We start from the raw sequence: 13,212 nt of genomic DNA on the forward strand, positions 1-13,212 counted from the left end.
TAATAGTTGTATTACACTTGTATCGTGAAAGCAACTGAACTGGGACCTTTTGTTACGTGTTTTGGGTGCTTGTTCTAGATGTAATATTTTTTTTTTAATGAGACAGTTACGTGAAAAAAGCCTAGGTAACTCCTTTTGAGAGAGCAGAGAAACGAGGAAATGTTAGTGATTAATTCCAAAAATAACGATACCGAATCCACATCGATCCACGTCTGGTAAAATTTGACATTGAATTTTTAAAATTAAGTCACGATCATTGAACGAGTTCGGTCTATACCGTATACGTACCATAAAAGTGTTCCCACAACAAATATTTTCGACTAAAAACGGCCATATGCCCTGAAAGAATCGAACAGAGCTTGACATGTATGAATAATTTATTGGGCTTAAAAGAAAAACGTGTCAAATTTAGTTATAGCCATAACTTTTTTAGCGCGGAAGTTGCCAACAAATGTAAAAAAAAATCGTGAATTTCATAGATTCGAATAAAATAAAGCAAGCGATTGATAAGGATGATTATTAATATTTTCCCCGATGCTCTTCGAATTTTTATTTTTTTTATTTCAAGGTAAGAAATGGCTAGTTGAAGTTGCATTGTCTTCAATGCGGTTGTTTCACCGCGAACAACTCTAGCTCTGTTTTTGCATGGTTTAGTTTTGCGATGTAAAATAAAATATATATTAAAATAATAATACTTGTTTAATTATTTGGGGTTTCAGCCCACAAATTACGGACATGATCCCCATGAATTACGGTCAATGATTGTATTCTCTCGGCTGATTGTCACGGTGTTGATCGACGCTCTTCCTAAACTCAGCCTGAGTATGGAGAAACCAACGGGGATCGACATTCCAAACAAACAATCGAAATTATCAACGAAAGACGAGATTTTTCTAGATATTTACAAACATACTGTCATGACAAACATATGTAAAATTAACAAATACACAAAGAGGTGTAATATTAGGTTTTATTTTAGGCTTAGAAATATTTTCTTTCACTCAGCCCATGCATGTAACTGCCATTTAGATTTACGGTCCTTTAGCATCGGGGGGAAACAACAATAGTTATACAAAACACATTGCGAAGACTCAACAATCAGGAAAGAAACCTCAGACAACCCTGTCGTACTTGTGTTGAAATACATTTTGTATTTCACGTCAGAATATTGTTTAAAATAAAATATTCAGTCCAGGCCAAATCGAGGTCAAAGGGTCAGGTTGCGTGCATATAATTATAGATAGTTAAAACAAAAAGTATTTGAACTTTTGTCAGCTGTTCAACATCTATAAAAAACAGAAAGACAATTATAAGACAATGTGAACCTCGGAAATTATTCTGTTAGTCCGAATTTTAAATGCGCGCGAGCGAGCAGGTGGGCGGTGATATTTCAGGGTTTGCGCGGTCGAAAATGAAGCGGAAATTGTCTGGTCGAATTCAACAAGCGGTCGCAAAAGCGAGAGAAAAAGGTGATTGGAAAGCGGAAACGGGCGGGAGGTTGTGCGAAAGGAGTACTGTAACTTTGCACAACTTTCTTTTAAATCGTTTTATTTTCCAAGTCAATATTCTATTTTACTAATACATTTTTTTTCTAACGCAATGGCGAAGAAAAGAAAGAAAGCGTCGACAGACGAGGCAAAGAAAAATCTGCCACTCATTGTCGCGCTCTGACACAGCAATTTTTTTCAAACATCGGCCATTTTGTTTCACCATGAAAACCGTTTTATTAGATGTCTTATCAGAGACACTTGAAGGATTAGCTTGTTTGTAAACTGTCAGCATGTACAGTGGGACAGTAATGTTTGTCAGAGGATTATCTTTCGTTGTTCGTTTGCATAACAATGGAAAACCCGAACGTTCCTGAGTACGGACTCAAATGCCAGCAGTTTTCTTCATTTTTCACGCTCGAGCTTGAAATTATTCATTATCTGACACTCTTTATGAGTTCTATGATATCAGTGGTTAATATGTTTGGCCATTTTTAGTGTATATTTATAATAATGCAGCAAATCTACAGTGTTTTATTAACCAAAACTGTTTTTCGCGTTTTTCTCGAGTTGAAGTTTTGATCGAGTACGACTCATTGGGACCGCCGCCAAATCAAGTGCGTTCGGACTAGGACATTCAAACTCGCAGTTATCGTTCAAAAGATAATGATGGTGCGAAATATGTCTGGGTTTTTAAAGAAAATGCTTTGTCACAGAATAATAGTCTGTTAAAGGTGCCAAGTATGAAATAATTTAAGGACAAAAAAACAAACCTGAATAGAAATCGGAATAATAGCTCTTTTGATTATCGGAGACGCATTTCAATGGGCTTGATTACGGACAATGCATGACGTAAATTTCACCAGGAAATTCCGCAGTGTGCTCTCGCAATCGCGTACTTAGTCATTTTTACAAGGTTCGCCATTTTTGATGTCACGTGATAATTATGTAAACAATGACTGTCCAGTTTGTGCGAACTTGTACCTCTATACTTAGTCTTTTGATATATATAACCTAAATTACTGTTCTGAACGAGACAACAGACAGAGAATGTTTTATTTAAAAACGTCACAAAACCCTTCTCGCTACCTTAAATGACGATTCACCGTGAATGGAAGGGGTTCACTGCCAAGTTGAAGCTCCTTGTGTTGGAGAGGTATAGGTACATTCTGCGCTACGGAGTTCTCATTTCAAACTGTTTAACCCCTCTTTTCAGTGTAATGTAGAACTATGTCTTATTATGACAACACATCTTCATCAAAATGTCGAAATTTGAATATCCATTTTAGTACAATTTACCCAAAATGGAGCCTGAGTTTTAAGACCTTTTCTAATATAAATAAGAAGTGGAGTTTAGAACACCTATTAAAACATACCATCTTACATATTTCGACATTGATTTTGCAAATAAAACATTCGCTTGAATGGTATCATCACACTGCTGTCATTTGAAATAAAATTTGCACTCTGAGAGAATTTATAAAGCGTTATTCGTGTACTGGAAAATGCCATTCCCTGTAATAGCACGGACTGTGACAAAACGTGAAACCGTGAGTTCTATATAAGTTTGTTGAACGTAAATAATTCCATTACAGCATTAAAACATGAAACTTAGTGCTGATGGTCAATTCAAATAATGGGTCAAATATTTTTTTAGTCTATGAAGACGAATCATGTATATTTTATGTAATAGATTGAGAGTTTCCTGTCACCCAGATTATTTGGAAATCTGTTTTTCAAAGCTAAATTTAGATAGCACCGCAGTTCTATTCAACCCACACATTTATAATTATAAGCAAACGCTGTTTTATTTTAGAATTATCTTGCGAGCATCATTGTTTGTTGTCATCAGAGTACTTCGCTAGGACCTACAGGACTCTATAGTAAACGTGTCGCTCTCCATGACCAACTTCTACAAAGTACCGAAAAATCTAATTGTTGAAAACATCACTACCGGTAAGTTGAAGATTATGAACTGGAACTCGAAGGCCTCAAAACACATTCTGTGCCCAGGAATATAACGGCACACGGCGTTTGAATCAGTCACAGTATCGACCGTTACATCGCGAGTCATCGAATAGTAGCACCGCAAACCAAGGGTCATTCAATAACCAAACACTCCCTTGCTCCCTTGCTCTGTCCACAGTCCCTCAACGGTGTTGAGTGACTGTGCTCTGTCCGACTGTGTGCGACCCGAGTCCACGTCGCGAGCTCAGTTTTTATTTACGAAATACCAAATATATTGATACTAATGGGCCCGGCAACGTTAAATTATAATGTGCCACAACGCCATTGAACAATCAATACGTCACTTCCTGAGTCCTATTCGTGAGGTCGTATCTGTGAGGTTCTATTCGTGAGGTATATAGCGTGCGCATACATCAATTGGGCTGGGCTGACTTCAATAAGGCCCCACCAAGAGAGAATTTTGGCCACGTGATAGAATTGCGCCGCCAGTGGCCGTTTATCTCGAAAGTGGGCTATTGAAAGTTGGACCATGGATTATATTTGTATGATGCAGTGTCGTTCTATAATGTCTGGCCTTTTTGACGATTAAAATAAATATACTTACAGTCAACAAACTTAATAAAATAGAACACGCAATATCCAGGGTTCAAACAAGTAGAGTCGCTCGAGCTAAGACACACTGACTGTTCTGAAAAGAACACTACGAAATAGCGTGCAATGATCAAGGTCCGACAGAGACTAATACCTGGTTCACACAGATTAGAAATATGCCGTTGTAGGGCCAGTGAGAACACCGGTGTTCGCATTGGCTCTACAACGGTGTATTTCGTTTGCGATCACACAACTTTAAAAACGCCGGCGTAATTTTATATTAGGACTGTGTAGCACCCCCTCTGTAGTTAGATCCGTGTTTGAACATATTCGTACCCTATCACTACGGTTATTATTTTCAATTCCTCCCTTGAATCTTGACTTCAAAGGTTTTACTTTTTGACGGCACAGTTCTGCGGTTTTATCTCACCCAAATTCCTTGTCTTTTTGTACAATAGTCCTGTAAACCTGGCTAACATAGGAGGTTCCGTGTATCAATCTAAAAATACTTTCCTCTTGCTAAATATAAATCAGTAGCAGGACTTTAGTATTATTATCAAATTATTTCCGAGACTACTCGTTCCACTGACAAGAGCGGTACGTGTATCACTCGTCGTCATATCGTTGCTATTGACGTAGGCACGAATTCCTGATAGATGGTGTTTGTACCACTGTTCATGCCACTGTGCTTGTTCACATGAACTTTTGTTTATAATTTAGATCTGAGCTCGGACTCTGGTCAGGAAGTTTACGCCGGTGTAAAATCCGTCATTTTTACACCAGCGTAAACTGGTCACACGGTAAAAATAACACCGTCGTTAAATTTACGGCGGTGCTACAACGGCGTAAATGTTACGTGTGAACCAGGTATAAGTTGGAAATGAACTAGCTGTATCATTACAAGCATCACGTAGTATGTAACTATTCATGTTTTGATAAGAAGAACCTACTCAGTTGAAATTGCCTTCGGCAACAATTATGTTCACAGGCAGAGGACGTTACCAGTGAAAGTGGAAATAATATAATTACAGACAAATGAACACAGATAAATCACTAAATGAATTTAAATGGGTTTAATTGTAAACACTCAATGAAGTTGTGTATTGTAAGAAGGAAAGAAAGAATGAGAAAGAAAGACAGTGAAAGATATAAAAAAAAGATGTTTATCACCCATACGACTGATTAGACTGCAGTGTGTTTCAGGATGTGGGCAAAACTTGTTGAGAAATCAGAATGGTAGTCAGACGAGTGGTGAATATTTCTCATTCCAATAATGACACCGTCCACACAATAAAACATTGAACACTTATATTGAGTAACACAACAGTAATGCTTCTTTTTTCCAAGCATACTAACGTACGAAATTATGCTAGCGACAACTATATTGCCCAAATATAAATTCACACAGCCATCTCATTGACCATGAAACCCACGATTATACACGGTTTAAACAATATGCCTTATTCCTTGGTTAAAACTTAGAATTATTACAACATTACGTCTATTCCCATCAGCTATGAAGCAGACCACGAGCTTTCTTATCACTGTGCACCGAACTGATATTGTTCAAGAACCATTTCCGTTGTTTGGAATGTGGGATGTAGCATTCTACTTAGCTGACCAGTTTTTAGTTCTATCCTCGGGGGCGGAGCTACGTCACAGACGTTCCATGTTGCTAAGACGCGCACCACTGTACCATGCATTTCTATGGGCTCTGTGCGCGCTGCTGTGGAACGCCGGTGGAGCCGGTGAAAATTCGAGAAAACAACACAAACTCAAGTTTGAAGTAATCCTGAACAACCAAATTTATATATGTTACACACGTAGGGCTAATCTTGTTACACTGTTCAGGGGAGTCTCAACAACCATCACAAAGTACCGTTTTCTGCGAGTTTTTGGCCTTTGTTTTCACCGTGAGGGTTGCCAGGCGGTGAAAATGCCCGGATGTCCGCCCCCCCCCCGAGGATTGGACTTTTCCGAATATCTTTCTTGGAGCTTTTATTGGTATTATTGCATAGTAAATTATAAGTCCCAATTTTAGCGGAATATGTAAAATTTAATTTGCATAATAATTGTTAACCGTTGCGGTTGCAGTTCAGATGTTTTTAATACATTGCTTATATGTTTGCTCTCACCATTTCACTGCACACGTACACACGTGGTTTTGAAATTAAAATAAACATCCTTTTGTAGAAATATGTCTTAAAATTCATTGCGGGAACATTTCATCTGAAGTAAGACATCGTAATATGCAACCATGAACGAATAAGCTTCAATGTTACAGCGGAAAGGAACAAGTCCACTTGACATTTCGTTTATTATAATATCTTTGTTCGATCGAATTTTTAAGGCAACGCTTTGCAAAGAAATATACATGTTTACGGCTGCGTTCAAGGCTTGGTACATTTATTTTGATTTTGATTTATTTTGGTTTGTTTTAATGACGTGTTTTGGAGCATTAATGTTGATTTGCTAGGTTGAAAGGTCAAGCTTACATGAGCTCATACGATTTTTTAGCTAGCTTGCCCGTCACCGTCACTTAGCTTAGATCATAAAATGTTAGGTAATAAAGTACGCCATAGTCCCCCGAGGTGCATTATACGGTGTAGCCAGTTCAATTCATATAATACAATTTAAATACAATTTATTTTGTTCCACTTTATTTTAATTAAATAATTACGTCAGTTATAATGATATATACCCTCACTACACAAACCAAATTAGACTTACCCAGAACGCATTGCGTAACTATCTCCCTATTTCCAAATGTTAGGCACCGTGTCGTCGGGAGATAGAGAGTTAACACATTGCTATATTACGCGACGATCGTATTACTCAAATCTGAAAATACTACAGCCTATAGTTTTAAAAAAAGTCGGCCGACTGAACGCTAAAAATGAAACATGTTGAATTCCCACCGACAACTTTCGATTGATTTAACATCGGCCGACAGCTGCGTCTTAATGATCGATTATAATCGGCCGGCGCCGCCCTGCCGGCCTACTACCGCCGTTAGTGTAATTTCTCCGAATCCCACGGTGGTAGTTTCGGGTGTGTAGCCGTCGGCGAGGGCGCAACCTCAATGTCTTTCACTGATTCAGAATATACTCGGCTTCACGCCGACTTTGATCGAATAGAATTTATACCCATGTATATACAGTATGTATGGCAACTCTTACACGAATGGTAATTCGACCAATATCACGGTTTGATTTCCGGAATTATGGAAAAGGTTTCTTCATTTCAAAATAGATATTTTCAACCAAATCGGATTATTGTTTGTTTTGTGATTAAAAACGAGTTTTTCAAGTGAAAATCAAAACACGAATGAAAAAAGTAACTATTTTTGACAAGTTGAAATATCAACTTTATGAATGTATATACACTTACCATGGCATTTTAAACAAGTCATTGTCAATGACACGTCCCCGTTCCGTTCATATTTGAGTGCATTCAAAGTAGATCATGACCGAAATGCACCTGCATATGTACAACACATTGTACTAAATCTGAACAAAATCTATCCATGCATGACTGAGATCCGGTTCCGGAATTGTGAAAATACGTGATTTTGATGCATTTTCGGCCTTACAATGGCCATCATTCCGCTATTGTTAAGCAGATCATGAAACAAATGCCCATATCTATTTGTGACACGATGTACCATGTGTGTGTGAAGTTTGAACTTGATCAATCCAGACATGTCTTAGATACGGATCCAGAACTGAATTCTTTAAAACAAAATGGCCGCCAGTCGGCCATTTCAAACTATATCCGAAAAAAAAAATGACGTGCATCAAGGTCCTATTATGTTTAATGTATGTGCCAAATTTGAACAAAATCCGTCCATGTATAACTGAGATCCGGGTTCGGAATGGTGAAAATGTGCGATTTCAATGCATTTTCGGCCTTAAAGCGGCCGCCATTTGGCTATCGTTAATGAGATCATGAAACAAATGCACATACATATTTGTGACATGATGTACCTTGTGTGTGTGAAGTTTGAACTTGATCAATCCAGACATGTCTCGGATACGGATCCAGAACTGAATTCTTTAAAACAAAATGGCCGCCAGTCGGCCATTTCAAATTCGATCCAAAAAAAGAAAAAATGACGTGCATCAAGGTCCTATTATGTTTAATGTATGTACCAAATTTGAACGAAATCCGTCCATGCATAACTGAGATCCGGGTCCGGAATGGTGAAAATGTGCGATTTCGATGCATTTTCGGCCTTAAAATGGCCACTATTCGGCTATCGTTAATCAGATCATGAAAAAAATGCATGTGCATATGTCCCATATAATGTGTGATGTATGAGTGAAGTTTGAACTTAATCGGTACATGCATGTTCGAGATACAGGTGATCACGGACGCACGCACGGATGTCGGAGATTCATAATATATATTTGTATTCGTTTTCATATTGCTAATATTATTATTACATGTCATTTCGCTATAGTTAATTCGTTTACCTTTCGCATGAAGGATTCCTCTGAGTAATTCTCGACCAATTAGAATCATTTAATTTCAGCCAATCATTTTACTCTGTATTGTATCTTTTTCTCCCGCGTACTTCATTTTGTATTTCCCGCTTACGTGTTTTCTCTCACGTTCGATTCGCACCTATATAAAGGGCTAGTTTCGGAGTTTCGGGGCTCCTTATTCATGTGTTACATGTTTCTATGCCAGTTTATCCACCAATAAACCATACCGTGTTTTGCATCCACATTGACTGTTTATTCTGCCATCAAGTTCAACTGAAGCGTATTATTATACCCCACATAATTTGGTGACCTAGACCAGGATATCTCAGCTCAACACGATGTCAGAAGAGCAGCCACCACAGAACGCCGCTGCTGATGCCCAAGCAGTGGAGACGACAAACGCATTGGCAAAACTGAAATTGAAGCGAAGGAGTCAACGAGGGCAGCTCACACGACTTTTCAACAAAGCCGAAACCCAGAAGAAGCAAATCGCCGACGCGGAAGGCCGGGAAAATAAGCTTACAGAGATTGAACAACTCGTCGCGCTCCACTCTCTCCTGACCGACCGCTACGCAACGCTCATCACGCTCGAAGAACAAATTCTCGAACTCACTGAAGAAGCACTCTTTGATTCAGTCAGCGAAGAGAGCTCCGAATATACTGACGACGTATTCTGCAAGAATCACGCTCTGAACGTTTTCATTAACAAGATGAAGACAGAAAACGAACCGCTACTTGACACCGCAAGCATCGCGTCCGCCAACTCATCTAGAGGCACCTCATCGACAGGTACATCGTCTACCTCCTCAACAAAGACCGTCTCGCTACCCAAGATCGTCCTACCACAGTTTGAAGGTGACGTACTGGAATGGGCTAGCTTTTATGACATTTTCAGATCTTCGATTCATTATGATGACACTCTCAGCAACGTACAAAAGTTCACCTACCTACGCACCATGCTAAAGGGCGAGGCAGCGCGAACTATTGCTGGACTATCTCTCACTGATGGTAACTACCACCACGCTATTGAACTGCTCTTGGAACGATACGGACGTGATCACCTAGTTACCGAAGCACATATGACTTCGCTCTGGCAATTACAACAACCCACCAGCGACATCGAAAGTCTGCGTAGATTCTATGACGCGCTGGAAGGACATATCCGTGGTCTACAAACACTCGGAAAACCGGAAAGTTCTTACGGCGACCTCCTCGTTCCGATCATCCGCGACAAACTACCGGCAACCATTCGAAAGCAAATCGCTCGCGAAATCGGGGGAGAAGCTTGGAGTTTACCTAATCTACGTAAAGCACTGCTACGCGAAATAACCGCGATCCAATCCGGGAACCTGCTCGACGAATCGTCAATCGACAATTCACGGTATCAACCGGACATTACTGCTACATTTCATACAAATGTGCGATCTCCGAAACGCGATCCAAAATTACGTAACACCAGCGCCAAATGCACCTACTGTAAAGGAACACACTTCACTTCTGCATGTCGCGTAGTAACGGACATAAACAAACGTTGGGAAATAGTCAAACGTGACAAACTTTGTTACAATTGTTTGGGAAGACATCGAGCATCGGAATGTAAATCTAAGTTCAACTGTCGTACATGTAAACGAAGACACCACTCAACACTACACCAAGAAAGCCAACCCGCGACGCACGTTGCAACATCTGATACGAATCCAAATTCACCGGTTCATGTGACATTGACAAAACTCAACGACACCCACAGGAACTCGCCAAATAATACATGTCTGCGTCCCGTACTTCTCAAGACTGCTATTATTCCGATATCTGTAGGTAATAGCCAGCCACTGCAAGCTAACGTACTTTTCGACGAAGGGGCAAGCCGTTCATTCATCTCTCGTAAGTTTGCTAACGATTTGAACTTATCTCCTACACGCACTGAACAAGTATTTCTTTCTACATTTGGCGACAATACTGATCACTCACGAGCGTTAGACTTTGCTAGTGTCACAGTACACGATTTGTCGGGATATACTTCGAATATTGACGTACTGTTCATCTCCGAAATATCGACTAAACTGACAAACCACATCACTGAATCTATTCACCATGTTGATTATTTGCGCGGACTAACATTTGCGCATCCAGTCACAGAAGATAAATCATTCTCTATTGATTTACTTATCGGCGCTGACCAGTATTGGAATTACGTCGGGGATAACGTTATCCGCGGCAATGGTCCTACAGCGGTTTCATCTAAATTCGGATATTTATTATCAGGGCCAGTTGACAAGGGTCAAAGGTCAACGAACGCAGATGTAAACATACTACTCGTGTCTACCGAATCGCAACAACTCGACAGCAAACTCCAGCGTCTCTGGGATTTAGAAAGTATCGGTGTGACCGACGACCCCTCCGCAGAAGTACGTATGGATTTTGAAACTTATCGTGACACTCATTTGCAAATTGAAAACAAAAAATACATTGCGAGATTACCATGGTGTGATAACCACCCACCGTTGCCTACTAATTACGACGTCACAGTTAGTCGAACGCGCGCCATGCTCAGACGTTTGTCTCCTGAGTTACTCGACGCATACAACTCTATCATCGAACAGCAACTTCATCGAAGAAGTCTACAATGATGATAATACTGTCGGACATTATCTACCCCATCGCTCGGTAGCAAAGGACTCTACTACAACCCCGATTCGTATTGTGTACGATTGCTCTTGCCGCCGAAACGCCAATTCCCCGAGTTTGAACGATTGTCTCCAAACCGGGCCTTCTATGATTAATGATTTGCCAGCCATCTTAATGAGGTTCCGTGCTAACAATATTGCAGTCTGTAGTGATATTGAGAAAGCATTCCTTAACGTGAGACTGCATCCCGATGAACGGAAATTTACCAAATTTCTGTGGCTGACAGACGTGAACAATATCGACAGTCCACTCAAAGTGTATCAATTTAAATCTGTGCTGTTTGGTGCTGTGTGCTCACCTTTTATCCTGAATGCTGTGATCAAAACTCATTTGGATAATAACTGTGATATTAATACTGCCAATCAAATGAAAGACAACATCTATGTCGATAATGTCATTGATGGAGTCTATTCGGAAGCAGATGCTGTTAAATACTACAGTGAATCTACGAGCCTCATGAATTCTTGTGGATTTAATTTACGTGCTTGGTCATCGAATTCTCCTGATTTGTGTGAACTTGCTACCCGAGATAACAAATATGAGCCCGCCGACGAAGTTTCTGTGCTTGGTATGCGTTGGAAAATTACACCCGACGTGTTGACACATTCTCGTGTTAACAGTCAACCTCAAGTCGCGTCGTTTATTACAAAACGTGACATTGTAAGTTTCACAGCGAGTGTATACGACCCGCTTGGATTAATTTCACCGGTATTGGTACGCGCCAAACTATTTATTCAACTTTTGTGGAAGTTGAAATTGGAGTGGGATGAACCACTAAGTCCTGAACTTTACGAACAATGGATTTTAATTGCTGAGGATTTAACCGCTGCTCGTGATAATCAAATCAACCGGAAATATTTTGACGAGACTTCTCCAGGTGATACCTATCAAATGCACACTTTCGCAGACGCGAGCACTTCCGCGTATGGTGCTGTTGTGTTTCTTCGTCGTCAGCACGAAACGGCTCTTGTCATGTCAAAGACACGAGTCGCCCCTAAATCGGAATTATCTCTGCCGAAATTGGAATTAATGGCTGCTCTGATCGCTACGAGACTCGGTAAACTCGTACTGAATGCTCTATCGGACAAATTCAATATAACTGAACATTTCCTGTGGTCCGACAGTCAAGCGACCTTGCATTGGATTAATAGCAGTAAGAAGTTGCCAGTATTTGTTCAAAATAGAGTGCAAGAAATACGCGACTTCACACAAGAATATAAATACTGTCCAACCGTGGACAACCCCGCGAACTTACTAACGAAAGGTATATCAGCTCCGTTCAAACCCCAAATGGAATTATGGGCCGTCATGGTTACCAGATCAACAAATGTGGCCAACATGGGATGTAAACAATGCTACTCAACTACATGTCAACATCATGAAGGAAGATGACGACCTCGTCAACCCGGATACTACTTCGCCAGTCATCAACGCACAAACCGCTCGTGAAGCGACTGATGAAAGTGACAACTCCGGCGTTCAACGCATTATTGACATCATCCAGCGATGACACAACGCAACCCACTGCCACAGATGGTATCACTAACATGCATGATGAAATCAACATGTCTACCAGTGGAAGTACAGATGATAACACACCATTGCCACAACGCAGATCACACCGTGACACCACAGCTGCCGCCAACGTCAGACTCAAAGATTTAATCTGAACTTTAGTGAAAATCGCACTAGATCAGAAGTTTACAAGTTCAATTTGTGTTCCCCTGAACTTGAAAAAAATAACTAGTAATTATTAGTGAACTCTTTTATCAATCGTTATTCGTTTATTCTCATATATATATATTATTCCTGAATGTGTACTTTTTCTCAAAGTCGGGAGAATGTCGGAGATTCATAATATATATTTGTATTCGTTTTCATATTGCTAATATTATTATTACATGTCATTTCGCTATAGTTAATTCGTTTACCTTTCGCATGAAGGATTCCTCTGAGTAATTCTCGACCAATTAGAATCATTTAATTTCAGCCAA

The 13,212-nt window shown here is 39.9% G+C and overlaps 2 protein-coding genes across 2 annotated transcripts; both read left to right on the plus strand.

Annotated features, from left to right (window-relative positions):
• Positions 1 to 8,871: 8,871 nt before the first annotated feature.
• On the plus strand, positions 8,872 to 11,160 carry LOC144355836 (uncharacterized). Its single transcript, XM_078010867.2, has one exon. It carries the CDS (start codon positions 8,872 to 8,874, stop codon positions 11,158 to 11,160), a length of 2,289 nt encoding a protein of 762 aa, XP_077866993.2.
• A 172-nt stretch (positions 11,161 to 11,332) lies between these two features.
• Positions 11,333 to 12,610, plus strand: LOC102808689 (uncharacterized). Its single transcript, XM_006811932.2, has one exon. It carries the CDS (start codon positions 11,333 to 11,335, stop codon positions 12,608 to 12,610), a length of 1,278 nt encoding a protein of 425 aa, XP_006811995.2.
• The last annotated feature ends 602 nt before the right edge of the window (positions 12,611 to 13,212 follow it).

This window comes from Saccoglossus kowalevskii, chromosome 13 (genome assembly GCF_978046115.1).
Source record: "Saccoglossus kowalevskii chromosome 13, keSacKowa6.1, whole genome shotgun sequence".
NCBI lineage: Eukaryota > Metazoa > Hemichordata > Enteropneusta > Harrimaniidae > Saccoglossus > Saccoglossus kowalevskii.